Below are 26,603 nucleotides of genomic sequence, written 5' to 3'. Positions count from 1 at the left end.
GTTGGTTGTTCTGGTGTTCCTCAGTGGCCCGACTCTTGGGTACATGGGCATCTACATGACGTACCTTCACCACCAGATTCTGCACCCGGGCAGCAATATCTTTCCACAGTGCAGCAGCCCAGATGGGTTTACCTCTGCGTTGCCAGTTGCTCTGCTTCCATTGCTTCAACCACCCCCACAGGGCATTTGCCACCATCCATGAGCCAGTATAGAGATAAAGTACTGGCCACTTTTCTCGTTCAGCAATGTCCAGGGCCAGCTGGATGGCTTTCACCTTGGCAAATTGACTCGATTCACCCTCTCCTTCAGCAGTTTCTGCAACTTGTCGTCCAGGACTCCATACAGCTGCCTTCCATCTCCGATGCTTTCCCACAATACGGCAAGAGCCATCAGTAAACAAGGCATACTGCTTTTCACTTTCTGACAGTTTATTATATGGTGGGGCCTCTTCAGCACGCACCACCTCCTCCTCTGGTGACATTCCGAAATCTTTGCCCTCTGGCCAGTCCATGATGACTTCTAGAATGCCTGGACGACTGGGATTTCCTATTCGAGTTCGTTGTGTAATTAGTGCAGCCCATTTACTCCATGTAGCATCAGTTGCATGATGTGTAGAGGAGACCCTGCCTTTCAACATCCAGCCCAGCACGGGCAGCCGGGGTGCCAGGAGGAGCTGTGCTTCAGTGCCAATCACTTCCGAAGCAGCTCGAACCCCTTCATAGGCTGCCAGTATCTCTTTCTCAGTTGGGGTATAGCTGGCCTCAGATCCTTTGTATCCCCGACTCCAAAAGCCGAGGGGTCGACCTCGAGTCTCCCCTGGAGCTTTCTGCCAGAGGCTCCAGGTAGGACCGTTCTCCCCAGCTGCAGTGTACAGCACATTTTTTACATCTGGTCCGGTTCGGACTGGTCCAAGGGCTACTGCATGAACTATCTCGCGTTTAATTTGCTCAAAGGCTTGTTGCTGCTCAGGGCCCCATTTAAAATCATTCTTCTTCCGGGTCACATGATAGAGAGGGCTTACAATCGAACTGTAATTTGGGATGTGCATTCTCCAGAACCCCACTGTACCCAAGAAAGCTTGCGTTTCTTTCTTATTAGTTGGTGGAGACATTGCTGTTATCTTGTTGATCACATCTGTGGGGATCTGTCTACGTCCATCTTGCCATTTTATTCCCAAAAATTGAATCTCCTGTGCAGGTCCCTTGACCTTACTCCGTTTTATGGCAAAACCGGCTTTCAGCAGGATTTGGATTATTTTCCTCCCTTTCTCAAAGACTTCTTCCGCTGTATCGCCCCACACAATAATGTCATCAATGTATTGCAGGTGTTCTGGAGCTTGCCCCTGTTCCAGTGCAGTCTGGATCAGTCCATGGCAAATGGTAGGGCTGTGTTTCCACCCCTGGGGCAGTCGGTTCCAAGTGAACTGGACACCCCTCCAAGTAAAAGCAAACTGTGGCCTGCACTCTGCTGCCAAAGGAATGGAGAAAAATGCATTGGCAATATCAATCGTGGCATACCACTTGGCTGCTTTTGACTCTAGTTCATACTGAAGTTCTAGCATGTCCGGTACGGCAGCACTCAATGGTGGTGTGACTTCATTCAGGCCACGATAGTCTACTGTTAGTCTCCATTCTCCATTAGACTTTCGCACTGGCCATATGGGGCTATTGAAGGGTGAGCGGGTCCTGCTGATCACCCCCTGACTCTCCAGTCTACGGATCAGCTGATGGATGGGAATCAGGGAGTCTCGGTTGGTGCGATATTGGCGCCGGTGCACTGTTGTGGTCGCAATTGGCACTTGTTGTTCTTCAACTTTCAGCAACCCCACAGCAGAGGGATCTTCTGAGAGACCAGGCAAGGTGGACAGCTGCTCAATTTCCTCAGTCTCCAAAGCAGCAATACCAAAAGCCCACCGGTACCCTTTTGGGTCTTTGAAGTACCCTCTCTTGAGGTAGTCTATGCCGAGGATGCATGGAGCCTCTGGACCAGTCACAATAGGGTGCTTTTGCCACTCCCTCCCAGTCAGGCTGATTTCAGCCTCCAGCACAGTCAACTCTTGGGATCCTCCTGTTACTCCAGAAATATAGATGGGTTCCACCCCTTGACAGCTTGATGGCATCAGGGTACACTGTGCACCGGTATCTACTAGAGCCTTATACTTCTGTGGGACTGATGTGCCAGGCCATCTGATCCACACAGTCCAGTAAATCCGATTGTCCCCTACCTCCACCTGGCTGGAGGCAGGGCCCCTCTAATGGTCGTCACAGCATTGGACACTTAAGTCGTGTTGAAAGGGATTATTCTTCGTTATCACAGGAGCTGGAGTAAAATCAGCTCTTCCACTCCATCTGGGAAACTGCTCACCAGAGACTGAAGCCGTAGCTCTCATGGGACGATCAGTCTTGGCCCTTGCTCCCCTCTTCAGTTCACTCACCCGTTCCTCCAAAGCTGAAGTAGGTTTTCCATCCCACTTTGTCATGTCTTCTCCGTGATCCAGCAGGTAAAACCATAGGGTACCCCGTGGCGTATACCTTCTGTATCTCCTCTCTTGAACAATAGGACGTCTTTTGTTAATAGCTGAGACGCGTGTTGGTACACGTGAGGAGCTGGATAAATCAGATACATCGTCCCTCAATTTGTCGAGGTCCTGGGACAGTTTTTTCACAGCTGAGATGATGGAAGGAGTGAGATTGTCTTCGAACTCTCGGAGTTTATGAACCATTTCATCCACTGTTAGTGGTACTATGTCATTCCAGGTCACTGTTGCCAATGAATGGGCATATGATGACGGTGCATTCCGTGTAAGTTTTCGCCACATGGGTCGTGTACATTCAACTTCATCTGGATCTATAGGTGTATCCCCGTTATTCGGCTTGATGTGATAGATCATCTCTACGATGGCCGATTCCCTCAGAGACTGGATGCCTTTGTCTATAGTAGTCCACTTGGCCGAACGACTCGTAACATCGTCCTTGTACGGAAACCTTTCTTTCACAGCTGCCAAGAGCCTCCTCCAAAGGCTGAGGGACTTTTTCTCTCTTGCAATTGCTTTGTCAATTCCCCCTTCTCTAGCAAGTGATCCCAGCTGCTTGGCTTCTGTACCTTCTAGTTCGTGACCATCGGCCCCATTGTCCCAGCATCGGAGTAACCAGGTGATGATGTGCTCCCCTGGTTGACGGGTAAAATCTTTTCGCATATTCCGCAGCTCGGTTGAGGTCCGAGGTCGAGAAGTTACTTCTTCTTCTTCTTCGTCATGTGAGGATGACTCCTGATCAGATTCTGGACCGGGTGGTGAATTCATTGGTTCTTCATCTCGCTTCACCCTTTTTGCCTCCTTTTTGCTTGTTCTCTTGCGTACAGGGGCAACTGATATTGGTACGAATTGGTCCTCTGGTTTGGCTGCAGTGATTATCACTGTGGTTTGAGTAGCGACTGTACTTGTTGCTGGGGGTGGTGTAGCTACCGTGCTTGGAGCTGGGGTAACCGCGCTGTCTGTTGCAGTTGAAGTTTGAGCAGCTGCTGTACTTGCCACTGGGGTAGCTGCGCAGTTCATTGCAGCCAAAGTTTGAGTAGCGACTGTCACTTTGCCCTCAAATCCGCCGACATTCTTTTCCTTTTGAAGGTGCTGAATAGTGTTGAACAAGGCCCTGTAAGCATAGGCCAAGCCCCAGCACGTTGCCGTGATTTGTCCATCTCTGGTATGGCCAGAATGACCACACACCTCATTTAAGTGTTTTACTAATTCTTCTGGATTTTGCAGTTGTTCGGTAGTGAAATTCCAAAATACTGGAGGGGCCCACTGACCTAGATACTTGCCCATACTATCCCACACACCCTGCCACTCATGGCTGTCCAGCCTCTGGGAAAATCTCTCGGTCCTCCTACATCGTCGTTTGACCCCAGACAAGACCCAAACCTGAATCTGCTTAACTCTTGAAATCAGTAGTGGGCAAAACACACTCTGTATGCGTGTTAGCATGGTGATTCCCATCACCATCAGCAAACAAGTCTCAAGAGCATTAAAAGGCCATTTAAAAAATTCAAAACTCTCAAATGTAAATGGTCTGGGGGGACGACTAGGAGGATAAAAGGATGTCTCCTTCACAGGTTGAGCACCTGAGAAGGAGAAAAAAGATGTGTAATTGCTAAGCACCTCCATCATATACCTCCCAAAGTATAAAGGTGGTGACCACACTGGGAACATAAACCAGATCAGTTTCATGATCAATGATTCTATTGTATTACAAGTCATTACCATAAAGTACAATGGGATAAAAACCTTAGCCCAAGCCCCACACTTGAAAAACACTAATACAGCCAATACCGGATGGACGTAAGATATGGTATACTGAAACTGTGAGATCAAGAGGAAAAACCTTGAGAGCCAATAAATCAGCATTGTGACGAGTGACTATCAATCCAGTCAGATCTGTTCTTATCTCAACCCCTCGAGCCCCACGTTGGGCGCCAAAAAGAACTGTCGTGGTTTAAACCCAGTCAGGTAACTTGTTCACTCACTCCCAGTGAGTGGTGCCAAGCTGACAACAATCAAGGTCCGTGTTCGTCTCCCCCCCCCTCCCTGCACCGGGGCTCTCCCCTTCCCCGCTCCCGGAGGAACGGGGAGGAGGATCGAGAGAGTGCAACTCCTACGGGTTGAGACAAGAACAGTCCAGCAACAAATCACCACCGCTACTATCAGCTAAAACAATGATAAGGGAAAATAACAAGGGAAGAGAATACGATACCACCGGCCAAGAAAACGAGTTCCACCCGGAAGCCCGTGTCCTTCCGGGCAACTCCCAGTTACCCCCCACCCCGGGCATGACGTGCTGTGGTATGGAATACCTCCCCGGCTAGCCCGGGTCAGGCGCCCCGTCTCTGCTTCCTCACAGCCTCCCCTCCTCCCTGGCAGAGCATGAGCCTCACAAAGTCCTTGGTCAGGGTAAACATCACTTAGCAACAACCGAAAACATCGGCTTCACCAACGCTGTTCTCAAAACTAGAAGTCAAAACACAGCACTGCACCAGTTAACACAAAGGAAAAAAACATGACTGCTACTGCTGAACCCAGGACAGTGCTCAAGCACAGCCAAGTAGAGCAAGCTGCTCACAAATTTGTCCAGATGAGCTCTGAGCATCTCCTCAGATGGAGACTTTGCACCCTCTCTGGTTAACCTGTTCCACTGCTCAGCCACCCTCACAGTACAGGAGTGTCTCAGTATTCAGACGGAATTTCGGGCATTTCAATGCATGCTCATTGCCTTCTGTCCCATCCCTGGCACCACAGAGAAGAGTCTGGTCCCTGCTTTTTCATTCCCTCCCATAATTTACACACACTGGTAAGATTCCCCAAGCCTTCTCTTTTCCAGGCTAAACAACCCCCAGCTCTCTCAGCCTCTCCTCTTATGCCAGATGTTCCAGTTGCTTTGTCATTTTTATGGCTCTGCACTGGGCTCACTCCAGTTGCTGTATGCCTCCCTCATACTGGGGAGCCCAGGGCTAGACCCAGCACTCCAGGTAGGTCCTCACCAGTACCAAATTAGAGGGGAAGGATCACCTTCCTTGACCTGCTGGCAATGCTCTGCTTAATGCCCATTTCTGCGTCTTGTTGAAGTCCCTCTGAACAGCAGCACAACCATCTGGTGTATCAGCTATATCTCAGAGTTTTGTATCATCCCCACTATCAGCTTCTGGGTTACATTACCAGTGACTTGTCTCCAACTGGACTCAGCACCACTGATCACAATCCTCTTGGCCCAGCTGTTCAGCCAGTTTTCAGTCCACCTTATTTTCCACTTACCCAACCTGTACTTTGCTAGCTTATCTGTGAAAATGTTACAGGAGACAACATCAAAAGCCTTGCTAAAATAAAGATAAACAGCATCTGCAGCATTCTTCTTATTCACCAAGCAGTTCATCTCATCACAGAAGACTATTAGGTTGGTCAAGGATGATTTCCCCTTTGTAAATCAATGCTGACTACTCCAAATCACCTTCTTGTCCTCCATGTGTTTCCAGGAGGATTTTCTTCATCATCTTCCCAGCAACTGAGGTATGGCTGACCAACTTGCAGTTCCCCTAATCTTCTTTCTTGGAAACAGAAATGATATTGGCTCTCTTCCATTCCTCAGGAACCTCTTCCAGTCACCACAATCTTTCAAAGATAATTGAGAATGGTCTCATAATGACATCCAAGTAGCTTCCTCAGCATTTGCGGGTGCAAACCATCAGGTGCCACAGATTCATGTATGTCTAGTTTGAGTGCTCCCTAACCTGGTCCTCCTCCACCAAAGGTACATCTTCCTTGCTTGGCTTGTCCTCTGGTCTCAGGAGCATGAGATTCCTGAAGGCTAGTCTTATTGGTAAAAGGTGAAGCAAAAAGTTATTGAGTACCTTGAGCTTTTCCGTATCATTTGTTCCCATTCAGCAGCAGGCTCACATTTTCTTTAGTCTTCCTTTTGCTGTTTATGTATTTCTAAAATCCTTTCTTGCTGCCCTTCAGGTCCCTTGACAGATAACTCTAGGCCAGCCTTGGCTTTCTTAACTCCTATTCTTGCAGAATCAAACAGTAACTCTATATTCCCCTTGTGTTACCGATCCCTGATTCCAACTCATGTATGATTCCTTTTTATGTCATAGTTCAAAAAGGAGCTTTTTGTTCAACCATGCAGGTCTCCTCCTGCCCTTGCTTGCTTTCCTGTTTGTTGGGGTGGAACTTGGTTTTGGACATGGTGACCCTTGAATACCAACAAGCTCTCCTGGATCCCTCCTTTCTCCAGGGTTGAATCTCATAGGATTCTTCCAAGCAGATATCTTGAAGTCTGCTTTCCTGAAGTCCAGGTTTGTGATCCTGCTTTTTGACATGCTCCCTTCATTTAATATCCTAAACTACACCATCTCAGCTAAATAAGCCGATAACAATAATCATACTGTAGCTCCTCAAGTTGTTAGAGATTGCAATTCTTCTAAGAATTTACAGATTAATCTCTACTACCATTCAGTCTTTGTTTTCTGCAGTTCCTTATGTGAAAAGCAACAGATAATCACAAGTTCTGAACGTGACTTAGCCACTAACATAAATTCCAATGGAGACAGCTGCAAACAGCGTGCAGTCCAGCAGGATAAACCTAAAATCCACTGTCCAAATCAGCCATTAAATTTCTAAATTCAAAAAAAGAAAAAAAATCAAGCAAAAACATTTTACTGCTTTTTTGTGCTCTCCTTTTATTAACACAATGAGACTGCTCTTTTCTTGTACCATTAGAAACAACTGCACTGAAGTTCTTCCATGCTCAGAGACAGGCTACATACCCAAGTACTTTAAAAGCATCCAGTGAACAGCACTGATTAAGAAAAGACCTATATTTTCCTTTCTCTGACTCAGTTTTTCCAAAAATCCACAATCACAACTTGATAGTCTCTTCACTGTAGAAAGCAAAATACTTGAAGTAACCAGCATAATCCTCTCACAGGAAATAAAGCCTTTGGGACAAGAAACCTCAGATAAAGCTCTATTACTCTGGTGATTTTGATAAACAAATACAAAATTCCATTACTATTAGCTGTTCACAAACTTTTAAAGTTATAGCTATTGGTCCATAAGAGATGATGGCCAAGATACTCCATAGAAGAAAACAGCCCTAACAAATAATACCCCTCAGGTCTGTTCTGGCTCCACTCACTCTTCCAAGAAGCCTATCCTAATAAGGTTGAGGAGCAAAGAATAAAACACAAAGGCAGCAGAACTGAACAAAAGTCTTACCTTCCCCCATAAAGTATTTGTTACTTTTTCAACATAATGAAGAAAAAACTTACACAAAACATGCACTGGATTATTTCTAAATCCAGTTTATTATCCTTGTCTACCTTCACATTCAATTATGTTCAACTCTTCAGTTTCCTTATTCCACATCAAAGGATACAGAAAAGTTCATTCTGCATCAAGAAATCTAGTTCCTCATCCTAACACCCAGCAGCACAATCACATGCTCTTTTGTTGCATAGTACTTCCAATGTACCTTTAAACTACCTCGCAATGAATATGCTCTGATGTCGCACCTCTGAATAGAAAGGAACAGAGTTTTCTTAAGGTCTTAACGGCTAAAAATTTATTTTATTTCTCTTCCACCATCTACACTGCAAACTGTAGTACCAAATTCCTAGAGCCTCTTTGTCTACAAATTGCTTTAAGAATGCACAAAATTTTTTTTCCTCACTTTACAAAAAGAATCAGAAATCCCACCCTGTTGTTCAAGCAATAATTTGGAACCATCACTTATTCCACAATAAGCTAATATAAGTAAGTCTTGAGCTGAAAGAGGTGTCATATTTGTTAACAAAATAATCATGTAAAAATGCAAACTCTGTATTTCATAACTCTCATTCATATTCTATAACACTACTCTTCAGAAACACTGTTGCTTAAGCCAAGCAATAATCTGCCATGTAGCAAGAACACAGAAATAGTTGAAATTTCAGTTATCTTCAAAATAAACTTGAGTTTTCAGGAAGAAATTAGTTTCTCCTCCCCTCCAATTCCTTAATATCTAAGAATCCTCTGCAGTTCTTTCATATTCAATACAACAGAATTGGCTGAAATATGGGTTCTTTCAGCAGGTATCACCCCACAATTGAAAGTAATCAACACTTGCCTGAGAAGCCAATATGATGTTTTCACTGACATAAGCCTCTTTCCAGGAAAAGGTCATATTAGTAGTGATAAAAAAAAGTTTTTCAAAATCCTAAGCACAGAGACCAACTTGATCTGTAACACCAAAAGAGAGGAGTCCTCTGCCTTTTCTCTTAGGGAAAGTTAGCCTGAAGACCTTATTCTGAGCATCAAGGCAATACTACACACAAAATTATCTTGGACTGCAAAATTGAATTCCTTTTAGTTCAGCGGTATGTTATTTGTCAAGTATCTTCAGGTTACAGAATTATTAAAATATTCTGAACACACACAAACCCACACATATTAGTGCTTCTTTCATTTCATTTTCTCAGCTTCTATAGAACATGGGCGTGGTTTGGGGTTTGTTTTTTGGTGTTTGGAGAGTGAGGGCTGTAGCATGGAGGCTTCAATGTCAGAAGAACTGGTCATGGCATTTTAACCTGGCCTCTTTCCAGGCTAATTATGTAATCACTAAACATTACCATCTTTATTACCTATCTAAACCTTTAAATACAAGATTAATTATTAATGCATTAATTATAAGTCTGCTTTTCTTTATGGGAAATGCACCTAATTCTGCTTACCTCTGTATGACAAAGTTCAGATTTCTTTTTCAACTAATTCACCTTTACCTCTTTCACCTTTCTAATATTTGACCAACACGAAATTCAACTGAGGCAAACAGTGGTTTGCTACATTATCTCAGGTTATTGAGTATTACAATAAAGCCTGAAGAAGAGTAAAGTATCATTCAAGGAAGAATTACAGGAAGAACCATTCAGAAGACTCAAGCAATTTACACAGGAGTTGTGAAATTTCCCAGGCTGTCCTGAACTTGGTGGTTTGTTTGTTTTTTTTAATCAAGACTGAAGTGGTGATGGATCATCCAAAGAAAAAAAAACAATTTGACACACACTACTTCCTCACAATGCTGTGTCCAGGTATGACAGAACCAGCTCCATACCACATACCACAGTGCTATTATGACAACAGGAAAGTCTCCTTCAGACTATTCCACACATCATCTCTATAGCAGTACAATTTAAAACAAAGGACAAGAATCAAAGAAACCAAGAAACAAAAATCTCAATGTTGTCAAAACCAACTTTATAGTAAGAGAATATAATCTAGTATTGATCTTAAGAGGATTACTTATTTCTTCCAAAGTCAGAAATATTAGCAAAAAGGTCACAGATTCTTGTGCAAAGTGACTGGCAGCAATGCAGGCAACTCTCAAATCCACAAGTGACCTTGACCTTACAGTGACAAGCACTTAAAAAGGATAGTAGTTTTATCTGCTAAGTCTCTTCACACAGAATTACCATGGGCACTAAACATCACAGTACAGTGGTTTATTCAGTTCGTGAACATCATGAGTTTCTAATGCCTCACATTGCACCGCACACCTGAATGCTCTATTTAAATGCAACACTACTGGATTATAAAAAGCTTAAGGCACAACCTTAACATACATTTCAACGGCCCTCAGCATAGTGACAGCATTAAAACAAGGTAAATACTTCATCAAGCAAGTGCACTTTTGCAATGCAAGAAATTTTTGCGTTACAAAATTGTACTCACTTTCCAGCACTGATAGTAATGCACAATTTTCAGTTATAAAATAAATATTTAAAGATCAAATTATTTGCTTCATATACTTAGAAGGAATTATAGGCATTCATGTCTATATATGTGCTCAAAAGCATATAATCTCTGAATCCATTTTTTCACCTAAGACACATGTAATAAAAATACAATCAAAACTGGTTTTTATCTTGCTATGAAATTTCTCCTTACTTAACAAAACAAACAAGGAATGAGGAGAACAAACTCTTCTCAGGTACTAAAGAAGAGTAAGCTACCATTAGTCTGAAACAGAATACATTATTAGCAAGAAGACTTGCAATGATAGTTGTAATCTTTCAGAACTTTTTCCCACAAGTTATTTTAAAAACATCCCTTCTTAAAAATAAGTCTTAGTTAAAAGACTCACGTGTATACTCCTCTCAACACATAAAAGCAGATAAAACAAAATTATACCAGGAAGAGGTGTATTACCTAGATCTTTCCAGTAAAAGAAACAAAACCAAAAAACAAACCACTATTATTTGGAGAAAGCATTTTAAGAAAAGGTCATGTTTGAATAACTTTCATGCTTGCATACTTTAAGAAAACATTTAGATAACCTTTATATTACTTAACTCAGAGAAAATTAAATACTTGTTGAATAATAATGTCAGTAACTTTCATTTATGTACACTTACTGCAATCTCTCTACAGGCCGACATGGATATTCCTGTACCTTCAATTTGTTTCAGTGCATACTCCTTTTCATCTTTTCTGTAAAAAAAATAAAAAAATAAAAATTTTTAGCTCCGACATATGACAATAATCAATAAAAGTTTAATGATTTATTTCAATTTGGTCTGGATCACAAAGCTAAAAAGCCAATTTGTTTTTACACATAAATTACATATTATTAAAAGCAAGTTTCCTTTTAACACACACTTCAGAAATTCCAAACAAACATAAAGAAACTTTGTTAACCTACAGCCATTTCTTTCTGAAAGCATACAGATAACTACAAATATGTCTACAAAGAACAGTTTTCCTGAAATTCCAGGATACTGTCTACTACCATGAAAAAGCCATGCAGCAGTATCCCATGCCTGGAAGAATCTCCTAGAAATACCCATGAACCACAAGGTTCTTACTTTTGCAAGCCACTGTCAATCCACGTTTACTTCTGAAATACTATTCTTTTAAATGAACTATACTTACTATATAAGCACTGGCTACTGACAGACCCCTTCAAGGCATATGAAACTGTGTGCTCTGAAGTACAAAGCTGGAGAGCATGATAACGTTCAACATGAACATTACTACTACCCTATTAAATAATCACAGTTTGAAGTGATTTAGAGAAAAGACCAACAGAACATGAAAATTAAGTAGTATCTTGAAGCCCTTGCAATACAATGTAACCAGCTTACTGCTTACAGTACAGTTTTGCAGGATTCACCTGTCATCAATAGATGTTAAGCACCAATACCCACAGCGCTGATGCACTCGCCAATTACCAGCAAACAAACCACAAGCCCCCATCCAAATTCCATACGGCATTTCTGGTAGACTTCAGTTTCCCCTTCTACTAGTCCCAAGCCATTTTGGTTTGCTACATTGAAAAGTTACCTTGAATTCCTTTCAGCCACGACAGGTTTTAATTTTAAGCCTGCATCCTGCGCAACACCAGTCTCTTTTCCCACCCTCTTCCAGACCCCCAAAACTCTGAAATTCACTGGATGTGAAGTGGCTGAATGGAGGAATGTGGGGAGAGGATGAGATCAACCAGAAATTATAGTTGTCCACATGTTTTAGTGACTACAGGTGATCATTATTCCCAATAATTTTCAGTAGCAACTAAACCCACAAAGCATACCTATAGTTAACATCATGCTTGGCTCTGATTTTGCACTATGTATTTTGAAGCAAAAAAAAAAACAAGAAAACTTCCAGAAGTATCCTGACTACACATGAAAACTCAGTGCACTGCAACTTTTGCAAAAAGTAAACCCACCTCTGAAGAAGTAGGAGTCACTCAGCAGCTGTTCCAACTATGAAATCCAAGTTCTGGGGCTTATTCCTCTATGCTAATTAGAATGAAGCAGTTTCATACTGCAGTATTTTAAGCATATAACTCCTGAATCTGTACTGAGGCAGAGGGGGCTACCACCCAAAACTTTTCAAAGGCAAAAGAAAGCCAAAGAAGTTACCATCACTAAAATGAGGCCAAATACTGCATTAACACCTTACCAGAGTAGTTCAACAAGTACACTTTCACGAGTAAATTCAGAAGCATACGTGTCAGCTTCCCAAGCAGAAGGATTCACAAGAATCTACTGATACAGTGATTTGGATTCCTTCTTTGCTCCCCATTGGGCTGCCCTGTATTTTCATGAATTAGTCATTTAAAAGAACTTGGCTCAAGATATGGATGCAGAACCAAAACGCATGTAACTTTTCAGGTAATCAGTTCATACCTTATCTCATAGAAACTGGTTTTATTTTATTAATCATTTCAAATGTTAAGGAGTAAATAATAAATGCCCATCTTCTCTCATACACTGTTCTGCTATCTATCTATGCAGAAGCCTGTAAACTGCAAAGTATTAACTCCATAATTTGGATCGCTTACTGAGACTGTGAAGACAAAATTACACTGTCTGCAGAACCAAAACCAACTCTGGACATTTAAAATTGGTCATGGATTTTAAACTGCAGTCATGCTTAAAACAACATGGTACAACGCAATCCCACACATACCATCTTGAATCCCCCAACAAGGTAGTCACTACAGCACTGTAGTATACCCTTTCTTTTAGCATGCCTATTTAACCCAGCACACCACCCCACTAATACAGCTACCCTTGAACTAGTTCTACAGATGCAAGCATTGCATTCAGTTACTCAGCCCTTCACTTTACTCAGACTTTCACACACTAAAGGTCACTTCAGAGGCTGAGCATGCCATTTGGCACACACTGCTTTCAAAAGTACTGCTTAACACCCCTGTCACTGCAAGTCTGTCATCACTTAACAGCCAGCCACTCTACACAGGATTTTAAGATACAAACAAGAAATTATGAAAGATGCTTAAAAAAAAAATAAACAATCCAGCGACTTAAGGTATAACAGCACGGAAGGGGGAGGAGGGAAGATAATCTTAGAGCTGCACACAAGATACTTCTAGGACACTGGGGTTTATGAACAATGAGTGAAAATGGGGATAACGAAATACCTGAAGTAAATGAGTATCAAAGATAAAGAACTCCAAAGTTGCCATATTCTAGATCTCTCAAATTTTTTTTTTTTTCCTCTAACAGCTTCGGAATCATAAACATAGCCTCCTTTAAATACATAAATACCATTTACTTGCTTTGGCAGAAATGCAAGTCTATATGAGTACTTTTCCAAAGTTAACTGTTCTTACTATGCAAATATAATAGCTGTTTAAAGTACTTTCCAGAAGATTTTCACCAAGTGGTATTTCAACTACAAATATTTCCTACTTAACAGTAATCTCAAGATAATTTGAGAAAGAAAGAAAAAATACATTTAAAATTTCAATGCCAATGGAATCTGATGAAATACACCATTTTATTGAGTAACCTGAATTGTATTAAATTGCCAAAGGAGAAAAGAAGAAATAGGCACTCTACTTACACTTGTAAAAATTCAATAAATAACGTCAAATGGTGTGTGTGATAGGTAAGTATACTATTTAACTCCCTGAAGACCTATGCTCTTGTGAAACACTTGAGGCAGGGGAAAGTATTTCAACTTCATGTCAAATATACAGAAAAACTCCAGTAAACTCTGAACACATTTCAAGAACTTGTACAGATTATATACACAGCAGGAAAGTTCTCATAGAAGCCTTTTCCGACAGATCCTATAGCAGTACATTTTTCACTAGAGAGCAGAGCAAGCATGATCATGTTTAAAAACCAAACCCAAACAACAACAAACTACACAGCTCGGGTATGAGGCAAAAGACAATGCTAGGGATATCCAAGGAGAATCAAGGTTTGTATCCATAATCACTTTCATCTGGTCCACAGAAATACTGTCTTTGGAGCAGGCCAACTAACTTGAAGGTCCTGTTGTTGGGGGTTTGCCTGAGGGCATGGAGCAAGAGGCATAGACCAAGGTTTAATCACAGAATCATAGAATAGTTAGGGTTGGAAAGGACCTTAAGATCAGCTAGTTCCAACCCCCCTGCCATGGGCAGGGACACCTCACACTAGACCATGCTGCCCAAAGCTCTGTCCAACCTGGCCTTGAACACTGCCAGGGTAATCAAGCAAGTTCTATTAAACAGTCAGCCCAAGCTAACGGTGGCAATGTGCTCACTGAATCTGAGATGAAAAACACAGCAAAACAGAATTGAAAGGGAACACTATTCCTTAAGAGGCTGTGACTTCACAAACTTTATTAAACCTTTTCAAAATCATGCAGAAGAATCTGCCTGATAAAACAAGTACCATGTCACACCACCACCAGGTTTCCCCACACTTCCAGTTCACTTATACAAAACTAGGGGTAAAGATTAAAATCAACATTGTTTCCAGTTCCAGAAGCATTATAATTCATGCTATTTTAAGAGGGACTTACTTCTTACAAAAAAATTAAAGTGCTGATATGAGATATCCCCACCCTGAAAACTACCTGATTCTCTAATTTAGATTGACATAGGCAGCATCCAAATGGAAGGCTCCTCATGCCTACCAGCAGTAGCTGAGAACATCCTTCTGTTATAAAAAAAAAACATACCAGTGTAAGGCTGTAACTTGGTCTTTGAAATGAATCTTTTCTCCCTCACCAATAAATATTCCATTGTGCAATACTTCAGGTTAATGTTAACATTTTAATTTGTACTGTGCAAAGGAAATTTCTGTCCTCTAGCCCCCAAAAAAATTTAACTCAGCTGGCTTATGTCCTACTGCAGTAATCAATGCAGAAAACAAAAATATGATTATTTCTTGTTCTGGATAACGCTTTCAGCTTCCATTTTCCAAATGCTTTGGAAAGAACAAATGTCCTGGGTTCAGCAGTAGCAGTCATTTTTATCCTTCTTGGTAGCTGGTACAGTGCTGTGTTTTGACTTTCAGCCTGGGAACAGAGCTGATAACAATGATGTTTTGGTCTGGCCAAGGACTTTGTGAGCCTCATGCTCTGACAGAGAGGAGGGGAAGCCAGGAGGAAGCAGAGACAGGACACCTGACCCAAACTGACCAAAGAAGTATTCCATGTATTCCATACCACAGTACGTCATGCCCAGGATGTAACTGAGAGTGACCTGGAAGGGTTGGGAGTCTGCAGGGTTGGAGGAGGTATCAGCCAGTGCTTGGTTGGGCTGGGGGTCAAGTTATCAGTCAGCTGGTGGTGAGGTATTGTATTCTCTTCCCTTGTTATTTCCTTTATCATTATTATTATTGGTGGTAGCACTAGTGATTTGTGTTATACCTTAGTTACTAAACTGTTCTTATCTCAACCTGTGGGAGTTGCATTCTTTTTGATTCTCCTCTCCGTCCCTCTGGGAGTAGGGGGAGGGAAAAAAGGAGGGGAGTGAGTGAATGAGCTGTCTGGCTGGGTTTAAACCACGAGAACAAAGTAACAAATTCACTTTAGAAAATTCAGAAGATTTTGAATAATTAAAACCTTTCAAAGGAGTTAAAATGTCTTAACTATTGCAATTGCACTTCAGAGTGCTCCCATCATATGAGAAACTACTTTATAAACAAGCCGATGGAAAACTAGAAACAACTTGCCCAGCACCATAAGAAGGAGGATTTGCAAATAGTGCATGGTTCAAACTATTGTTTTATCCCTATTATCCAAATTTTAAAACTTTTAATGATAGTCCTCTTGAATTCACAGATATTTTAACACACATCCCAAATTCAGAATTATTTATGTATCTCAAGGAACTGGCTTGAAAGACTGCAATCACACTGAAGCTACATCTGTAGCACATCAGTTAATATAGATATTAACATTACAGTATAAACTTTGTCAAGTGCACACTACCATAAATAATGATTAAAGTGCATGTTTTCTTATACAAATGAAGTGCATCATAAATGCATTCCAACACCTAGACAGAAAAAAGTAACAGAAAGCAACAATTCACTCTTATAAGCAACACTAACAGAATTTAAACATTTGTGACTTCGTAGGAGAGAGCCTGGGAACACTGAGCTCAGTGTCCTTCAAACACAGTGGAAGGACAGCATTCATACAGGTATCTTGTTATGCTCTAACCGCTTTGTTTCATTGCTTCCATGAAGCATGAAGTTAATCACAGCAGGAGATCAAGAACAAGAAGTACAAACTATTCCCCATGCCGCCTCTCCCCTCACCCACCCCCCCCCACCCCCCCAAAAAAAGGCAAAAAGATGACACTGAAGTGCTCCTAGAAGTTAACTGAAAAACTCACCATGGTATTTGAAACATGGCAGCAAAGCCGCTAAACTGATCACATTGAACACTGATTAATTTATGCAAGTTGCTCACAGATTTAATTCTACATATAGCACATAGCCACAGCCCTTTACAAAGGCAGTATTACCAGAAGAAGTGTCTATGAATGACTGGGAAAACAGACCTAAATCCTTCCCCAAAAAGTGATGAGTTCCTATGCTTTAGTGTATTTTATGCATATAGAAATAGCCACTAAGCCCAACGAATTACAAGATCAAAAAAATCCAGACATGGCGTCACTAGGGTACATGTTCTTCAACAGACTAGGAAAGTAATTTTATCATTATCCTCAAACCATATCAAGCCTTATCCAGCCAGCAGTTCACCCAGCTCCTTTCCATCCCTGCAGCAACCAGTCACAAATGACAGAAGCTGGGAATCTACAGGTTGATCTTAACTTATTTCTAGAAAACTGTACACATGCTAAATTTCAATGCATATATATTAGTTCATTTTGAGAGGCTACATAGGAAACTCAAAATGTGAAACAGTAAGTACAGTAAGCAGAAATCTAAAAATCTATGACCACTTCAGCCCTTTAAAAGGTTTGTCTTTCTTCACCTTCAAGGGCAGCAGTATGCTGCTCTGCTAAAAAATTTCACAGCAGCTACAAGTTGCTCCTACAGCCCAGTCCCAGACAAGTTCAATATGACATGGATACCCAAGTTACATTTGGCTGGTTTTGGCATGAAAAGAATGGATGAAACTAGAAGACTTTTACCTCATTCTGCTATGGTGAAACCATGTCCATGGACATTGTGTTACAAACAGAAAAGCACACATGTGTAGGGCACAGGAAGGGACTCCTCATACAGAAAGACATGTTTGTCATGTCATCTGCTCAAACCTGGGCCTGGACTTTCCTCTTAGGAAGCCAACCTCCCTAGCAGGCAATGACTATACAATCTTTAAAAGTTGAGTTTTCATCTTGTCTGAAACAACACCTAAAAGTAAACCTGGGGAGTGGGATCAAGGCAGCAAATCAAATAGGCCAGTCTTTACTATGCAATATGAAAAGAGCTGGAGTGAAATGAGAATCTCCAAGGCTGATCCAGGTACACACAAGAAAAACACCCTATGCAATGAAAACAATATGCTACATTTCATACTGCGTTTCTGAATCTTTTGTCTCACAAAGTCCTTATAATCTCCATTTTCAAAAAGGGCCCTGACTGCTACACAGCTCATTGGTGTCATTGCCTGACGATACCCACTAAACTCTGCTAGGTCCCCCTTCAAAAGACCCACGTGACACCAGCTATCTCAGCATATACATACAGTAACACAAGAAGGCAGCACTTTACCTTCCATTACATCCAAGACTTCAGGTTCACACTTTAAGCCCTTCTGGAATGTCTGAACACAGTAGTAATAAAAGACAAGTTTGTGTCATCTTAAATGTTACTCTTCCCAAAATGCACTGAACACCACACATAGTTTCCTTCTCCATTTTCCGATAATGTTATGCACTTGCCAACATCAGGTACTTGCATAAATGTATGCCCAAAAGAAGGCTAACTCAGGACTCATAATCTGGGAATTTTTAAAAGTGATTTTTTTGTTGTTGGTGGTGGTTTAAAAATAAAAACCTCCAATTAAAAAGGAGAACATTTGGTTGGTTGAAATTAACATGCTAAAATTAAGTCTGCCAGAGACATTCAAATATAGAGCAACTGATTACAACAATCAGCCTTTTCTTAAAAATATCTGACTTCCATTACGCATGTTATAAGAAACATGCAGCACAGCAGCTACACAGAGTTTAGTCTGCTGGAAAATCTGGCATGTTCCAGCCATATAAAGGAGATCATATTAAGAGTAACACTGGCATCAGATTATGAATAGACTGACAGTGTTATCACAGTATATTTAAAAGTGAACTATACTCAAATTTTGTTCTATTATCTATAGGATATCCCCAGATGTACCTTTAAAAGCCACTGCTGATATGAGTACCCTTCTGTTTGTTTATTCCTCTGTAAACCAGTCTATGAACAGAAGGAAATGTGTATGTTAAAGAACAGACAAGTTCTTCAAGTGATGCTAAGCTACTGGCCATTAAACACATTCATATTGTATGCTTCCACAGTCTCAGAAAAGATGATAAATACTTTTAAAACGCCATCCAATCTTTACTTATCATAGGTGATGTGTTCTTTCTGTACAAGATGACAGCTGATTAATAAGACAAAACTGTGAATCTGAGCTAAGATTTTCTATTATTAAAAGAAAAATCTACCCAGCTATAATTTCAATAGATTGGGAGTGGGAAGTATAGGTCTCTTAATAGCGACACAAGGAGATTGGAACTGTTCCAGAACCATTACAAACAACCTAGCTATGTCCTCTTCCATCTTTCCAGTAGTTTCTAATTCAGAAAATTAAAAGCAAATCTTTGTAGCATAGATACCTTCTGCTAGCAACAGTTTCAGACTATTGCACAGTCACAACCACAGATTTTTAACATCTCTGTAGTATCAAACCATTGGCAATCTTACTAACCTCAATCTTAGTAAAATTTAGTGATAAAATTCACACTGTAATAACAAAAAAATTGTATTTGTAATGGAAGAGAACACAACTTCAGTCAGTGCACCCTCACCCCAAACCTACTGTTGAAGATTCATGGAGCTTCAACCAGCTACATGGTTGCTGCCATTGCTTTAATTAGACTGGCTCTAAAATATCCTGAGTGACTGAGAACTGTGAAATTCATACGAATGGGTTTATTTTATAACAGATTGGCATAAGCAGACTTGACAGCCTGTTTATAAAGGTAAAAACTGAAGCATTTGCATTAAATCTTGAAAGCTGTAAAATTATTCTGCTGTTCCAGGTAACATCTTCCAGCATTTGCTACATTAAAGCAGGGGATAGAGCTGTACCCAACCTTACAGACAGGCTTGATTATAGATAATGAATAGATTAAGGAAATACTTCCCCTTCCAGAAAGGATTCTGCATCCAAGGATTTGTTACTTTAAAATAAGGAATAGCAGCAGCAAAGAAAAAAAAATACCACTGAAATAAAGACAAAACAAATGTTTATTTATCAGTGAATTATGTACCAAGGCCACAGACACATGGTCATCTAGACTATGCCAGAGAAGCATCTGCCAGTTGTTTCATAAAATCACATAAAATCAGAAGAATGTTTGTGATTAACTATAAACATCAAGAACATTAGCTGTCTGCTTTCAGTCATTTTATAACTACAGATCCTAAAGCCATACTGTAAGTACACAGTCCAGCTTGATGTGCACCACATCCCTTTCTCAATGGCTAAGTATTGCAGCTTCAAAAGGTAGGAAATTACTATTAAGTCACCAAATACTAGGAAGCCTGTATTTCTTTGGGGTCTTTTTGGTAAGAACCTGTTTGAAACACCAAATGCAGATGTTTTTTCTAAACCATTATCAAGCATTAGGTTCACTAGTAGCAGAAAAAAAAAATTTACTCAATGCAAGACCTATCAGGAGGACAATGGCCTAAAAAACACAATTATTCACTTTTTCTTTTCTAGCTCACAACATAATCAAATGCTTCCTACAAAGCATGTTGAACACCCAGATTTATCAGAGATCTGTCACACAATTTCTGTTCTTTTTCTTCAGACTTCCCAACTCAAATGATCTGGTGTGAAATCTTTAGTTCTTGTGGCCAGACCTACATGAAAGCTTACCAACACAATGTGGATGTAATTTTTAGTTAACAAACTAGCCTTTGGATACAAAAGCTGGCACCCAAATCATGAGTAACAAGCAACACCCAACATTCTGTAGGGGCAGAGTGAGACAGAGCACATTTGTTACAACTGGAAAGTTGCAGAGTTGAAAAAACACCCTCACAAGAAGAATTAAGGACCAGAATCAAATACTACACAGTCACCATGAGGTCTAATGGAATTCAGTCTGAAATGGTGGGTGGGGGGAAATAAATAAAAATAAATTGAAAAAAAAACACATAACTGGTAATCAAGATCTCCAATTTTTTTCCTCATTTCAATGCCAGGTGAATCGGATTTCATGAAGTTACAGATGTCTTTATTCCAGCCACTAACAGAGTCTTCCTACCTTCCAACAACAAACAAGGTCTTTATTCAGCAATCATCGTATCTGTTCCAGGGAATGCAAGCCATGTTCCACTTCCTTTGAACTTTAAAACTGCATGCTCCATAGTCAGAATAGGCTTCTCTCAAGCTCCTTCTGTAGTTTAAGTGCATCACTTGGATAAAGTTTTACATGGATATTTTTTTCCAACCACTGAAATCATGGTAAAGGTAGAATAAACGGCATTCAACATGGAACAGTCTTTTGGTTGTTCAGAACTGAAGATCAAATTAAATTTCATAATTTGTCTGCCTCTTTTCCTTATTTGGAGCATGACAGAATCAGGCAAAGGAACAACTGGTTATCCTCTGCAATGAGTGGTTTTAATTAAAAGGTATGAAAATAAAGCTAACTTTCAAGTCTACAACACCCTTGAGAACACGGCAACAACTCATTCAGGAATTCTGTTCCAGAAATAGACACATTCAAAGACACAGGCTAAAACCCACTGTCAGCTGCACTAATGATAATTAACCAAAGCAACAAACATGGCATTTTGAGTAAGCAAGGTGTTGTGTCTTACCATGAATCTATGATAACTCATGGAAGTACTAACAGGGGTAAGAATTTTCTCTAAACACCGCTGAATATGCAGAATTCATGAGATAAGAAGCAAGTATTCCTCAAAACAAAATCCTTGGGAGTGAAATGACAAACCTCATTCTGGTAGAATTCCATACATGAGTGGCCTTTGTATCGTTAGATCTCTTCAGGCACTTGGACCCCATGACATACCAAACAGATGGGAGAGTCAAGGACCACTGCAGTTGGAGCAGAGTCCCAGCACTACCTGTGTGAATGCTTCCAAGTGCTCTAGTAAAGACAGGATAAGAAAGGAGGGCCAAAAGAGGCAGAATAACTTCTGGCCACACAAAAAGGATTTACTCTTCCTGAAATTAACGCATGAGGAAACCAGATACACTGCTTCAGAATAATGAAAAACACCTCTGGATGTAGTTGCAATTCCAGCAGATCTAGCTCCTGCCTCCAAGTCAATTGCCTATAACACTTATCGTCACTTGACTATAAAATGAAATCAACAGCCTCTTCTACTGAAATCAGCAGGGGATGAACAAAAACTAATCATATCACACAAGACCAAGTTTATGGCAACACATGTTTGAAGCCATACTGTCTGAGATTATCCCCATTTCCTATCTGTGCTCTTTGTAAACCCAGAGCCCTTACCCTTAAGCAAGCAATCCAATACTCACAGGAAGCACAGGCAGGAATCTATAGCTGTTGCTTTGCCTATTGGAAAGCCTGAGGTCAGTGTGGCTCCACCTACAAGATTAATAACCCTAAGATATTTCAAGATCACGAACTCTGCAGAAAACAGATGACAACTGAGGGAGAAACAAGCAGTTATGCATAGCCTCATCTGAAAATATTTATTTAAAACTGCTAATCTGAGGAAAGACAGAAGCAAACACGAATAATGCCCTTCAGAGATCTACTATTGTAGTAACCTCATCTCCTCCAATCTTTCCCACAACCAGAAAAGTAATTTCTGCTCTCTAATTAAAAAAAAACAAAAAACAAAACAAAAAAAAAACCCACCTCCCACAAAAACCTAGACCAGCCAAAAATCCCAACCCACACTTACAGACAGCAATTTTGCAAAGGTGAGTTAGTGTTATTTCTACAACATTCCTTCCCTTTCAGACAGTCTTATTAAATACACTAATATTTCATAAATTCTCAAAAACAAAAAAATCCCACTGCTGAATGAAAGAATTATGCTCCCACAGACAAGGCTAAGAAAATATTAATAAGAAATTCAGATACAGAAGTTAAGTATTTGTTGAACACTTTCATGGGCTTTTATTAACAGATGATTTTGATTTAAAGGGTTTGCTGTATTTTTCCTTCTTGAAACTGTTGAGAAAGCTGAAGTTCACAAGAGGTATAATAATTTCTAATATCACCACAAGTAGTATTTTTATATGTCAGCCATATAACCTACAGTCAGGCGATGCATATAAACCAAGTCCCCAGAGCTGGAAGGTCTTTTTTAAACCTTAATTATCTAGATGCATGACACTTTTACGTCAAACAGACTTGTCAGTTTTTGTGTTTGCTATACAAGTAGAACAAGAGCTGTTCTTCATTTCCTAAAGTCTCATGTTGAGTTAGCCAATTTATCCTAAAAGCAGTTGCCCTGAACCAGTTTCAGCATTCCTGCTGTTATTGAAACAAATAAATCTTTTTTAAGTTCTAATACTTTATTTCAGTAAAAGAGAACAAAAAGTTGCAGCCAGTTTCAGTTCTCAAATGCCAGCAAAGAACCTCAAGAAACAACGTATCTTTGGAAGCAAAATGTAAAATCTGCCAATCACTTCTACTAACAATCCCTTCCTTGATCATACCCATAGACCACATCATCTCCTGAACAGTACATTAAGCAGCAGTGAGCACATGCAAACAGAATCTTATTTCACAACACAGAACTCGGCAGTTAAAAATAGAGGAGAAAGACTTGGGTCAGAAGGCATCTATGCAAATCATGAGCTGGATTAAGTCCACAGAAGATGCAAACTCACCATTTCAGTAGGTATTTTCAAAAGATATGAAGAAATTTAATGTTACTAACAAATCTTTAGTGAAATTTGGTTGGAACTTACCAGAGAAATTCTGGTTACTTATGCAAACACAACTGTAGCATTCTGAATAATGGCATTTTCTGGGGCTTGGGGATTTTTGTTGGGAGTTCTTTGTTTGCTTTTAAATCATGCATGATGTGAAAATATTCATCTTGAACATGAATTTATGAATGAAACTTTACAACACTTCTACCTACAATACAACAGATTAGATGACCAAGAAGTACACCAACATACTAAATTTGAGTCTAGTAGTTCACATGAGTATTTGAACTTATGAACTAGCCCCTGCTCTACCTTGCTTTGCACCCTCTTACCAAGTGGGGGGCAGAAAGGACTCTCTCCTTCCCCCTCAAGCTCTTACTTCCTTTTCCTGCAGCACTATTAGAAAAATCTTAACCCCCTCACTCTGTAACAGGAAATCTCTTACCCTCTTCATCTCTTAAAAAAAAACAACAAACAAACAAAAAAAAACAAACAAAAAAACAAACAAGAAAACCCACTAAATCTTGAGAGGTTTTTTCATGGGCTAATTTATGCATGAGTATTCCTCTGCAAGCTTGGCAAAAAATTATCAGATTCCCTCTCAAATCTAACCTCTTTTATGTCTCATCACCCACACTCACCTCCTTTCTCCTCAAACTCCTACCACCACCACAATACCTTTGTGCTTGCCACAGTAGCAAACAAAATACCAGCTGAATGCATTTTCTTTCTGAAAGGCTATGGGGCTCATTTCTGCACTCAGTTTCAGGAAGAATAACAGAAGAAAGGACAAAATAGCCATGGGAGAGAACGTATGCAAGAGTCTGTGAGAAGCACAAAAATTACTCAATCACCACTTGCACTATCCTCTTGGGCAGGAAGCAAAGCCATAGTATAGTTGCACCAGCAGCTCTCAGTAAAGCATAGTTATGAAATACTAATGACCTCTTCCTAGATTGGGTATTTTCATTAGAATGCATTGCAGGCAACTAGTTAGACAGGTTTGGGTTAGTTCTGCTGCTTCTTCTCACACATGAGCACTTAGTGTTTTCAGGATTTGCAGGTTTATCTAGTATTTAGGTTTACTTAACTATTGAGACATTATAGTGAAGCCTGAACACCTTCAGCCATTTTACCTTCCTCAAGATAGTAAGTTTCAGCAAGAAAAAAAAAGTAAGAAAGTAGGAAGAAAAACAGCTATTCAGACACCATCACTAGTAGAGACTTTCACAGAATCACAGAATAGATAGGGTTGGAGAGGACCTTAAGATCACCTAGTTCCAACCCCCCCTGCCATGGGCAGGGACACCTCACACTAAACCATATCACCCAAGGCTCTGTCCAACCTGGCCTTGAACACCACCACGGATGGAGCATTCACAGCTTCCCTGGGAAACCCATTCCAGTGCCTCACCACCCTGACAGGAAAGAATTTCTTCCGTATATTCAATCTAAACTTCCCCTGTTTAAGTTTTAACCCATTACCCCTTGTCCTGTCACTACAGTCCCGAATGAAGAGTCTGTCCCCAACATCCCTATAGCCCCCTTTCAGATACTGGAAGGCTGCTATGAGGTCTCCATGCAGCCTTCTCTTCTCCAGGCTGAACAGCCCCAACTTCCTCAGCCTGTCTTCATACGGGAGGTGCTCCAGTCCCCTGATCATCCTCGTGGCCCTCCTCTGGACTTGTTCCAACAGTTCCATGTCCTTTTTATGTTGAGGACACCAGGACTGCACACAATACTCCAGGTGAGGTCTCACGAGAGCAGAGTAAAGGGGCAGGATCACCTCCTTCGACCTGCTGGTCACACTCCTTTTGATGCAGCCCAGGATACGGTTGGCTTTCTGGGCTGCAAGCGCACACTGAAGCCAGCTCACGTTCATTTTCTCATCGACCAACACCCCCAAGTCCTTCTCCACAGGGCTGCTCTGAATCTCTTCTCTGACCAACCTGTAGCTGTGCCTGGGATTGCTCTGACCCAGGTGTAGGACCTTGCACTTGCCATGGTTAAACTTCATAAGGTTGGCATCAGCCCACCTCACAAGTGTGTCAAGGTCCCTCTGGATGGCATTCCTTCCCTCCAGCCTATCAACCGAACCACACAGCTTGGTGTCATCGGCAAACTTGCTGAGGGTGGACTCAATCCCACTGTCCATGTCAGCTACAAAGATGTTAAACAAGATCGATCCCAACACTGACCCCTGATGGACACCACTCGTTACCGGTCTGCAGCTGGACATTGAGCCATTGACCACAACTCTTTGTGTGCGGCCATCCAGACAGTTCTTCATCCACCGAGTGATCCATCTATCAAATTGATGTCTCTTCAATTTAGAGACAAGGATGTCGTGTGGGACAGTGTCGAACGCTTTGCACAAGTCCAGGTAGATGACATAAACTGCTCTATCCCTGTCCATCAGTTCTCTAGCCCCATCATAGAAGGCCACCAAGTTGGTCAGGCAGGATTTCCCCTTAGTGAAGCCATGCTGGCTGTCACCAAGCACCTTGCTGCTTTTCATGTGCCTTAGCATGCCTTCCAGGAGAATCTGCTCCAAGACTTTGCTGCAGAGAAAGGTTCAGGATCAAATACATTGCTTTCTGATTTGGGTCAACATTTCTGTAATTTAGCCTGTCACAGGAATACATTACTAAACAGCAACTACAGCTGCAAACTCAAATTACTGACATTCAAGACAATCTCAGAGGAAATAAGATGTAAATACATCAATTATTATAGAATCTTAAATATCTTACAAGTATGAACTTGCATTGGTACACTCCAGTTTCACATTCAAGAGAGTATAATCCTTGCCACATCAATGAGTTGTCTCCCTCTTAACAGTAAATGTAATGGCAGTACTCACATAACCATTCCCCTGTGATTTTACTGCCAACATTGTTCATCTGCAGCATTTAGTCAACTTGAGTGCAAGTTTCATTTCCTGACACACTCATGCTATATGACTTCAGTAATTTAAGTTCTGTAGAACAACAATCTGGAGAGAAGAGTACACAAATTACTGCAGTGTGAATACTGATTTAGGAGATTAAGCAGATTAGCTTTGCCTTTCTACACTCAAAGTTTTCTACCACCATAGTGATCTTAGTAGTTAAGTGTGACCAGATGCAACCTCTGAACAACATAACGATATTAGCAGAAACCCCAACAGCAGCAAATCACCCCTGGAGAAAGC

General features: G+C 40.8%; 1 protein-coding gene across 2 annotated transcripts in view; it reads right to left on the bottom strand.

The window, feature by feature from the left end:
- Nucleotides 1–26,603, bottom strand: part of CDK19 (cyclin dependent kinase 19) — a 136,031-nt gene that overhangs the window by 103,788 nt on the left and 5,640 nt on the right. The window contains exons 1-2 of one of the 2 annotated variants that reach the window (XM_061460119.1): nt 11,310–11,375; nt 10,936–11,011 (exon numbers count right to left, since the gene is read on the bottom strand). In XM_061460119.1, coding sequence (XP_061316103.1) covers nt 10,936–10,959 — 24 coding nt within the window. In that variant the 5' untranslated portion in view covers nt 10,960–11,011; nt 11,310–11,375. Of the gene's footprint in view, nt 1–10,935; nt 11,012–11,309; nt 11,376–26,603 lie in introns of those variants that run through there. The other variant, XM_061460118.1, reaches the window with a different exon arrangement.

The sequence above is a fragment of the Pezoporus flaviventris genome, unplaced genomic scaffold (genome assembly GCF_033815535.1).
Source record: "Pezoporus flaviventris isolate CSIRO_AGI_PZ_B2104156 unplaced genomic scaffold, CSIRO_AGI_Pfla_v1 ptg000031l, whole genome shotgun sequence".
Taxonomy (NCBI): domain Eukaryota; kingdom Metazoa; phylum Chordata; class Aves; order Psittaciformes; family Psittacidae; genus Pezoporus; species Pezoporus flaviventris.
The sequence above is the reverse complement of the archived record's forward strand: the minus strand, read 5'-3'. Positions and strand labels throughout refer to the sequence as shown.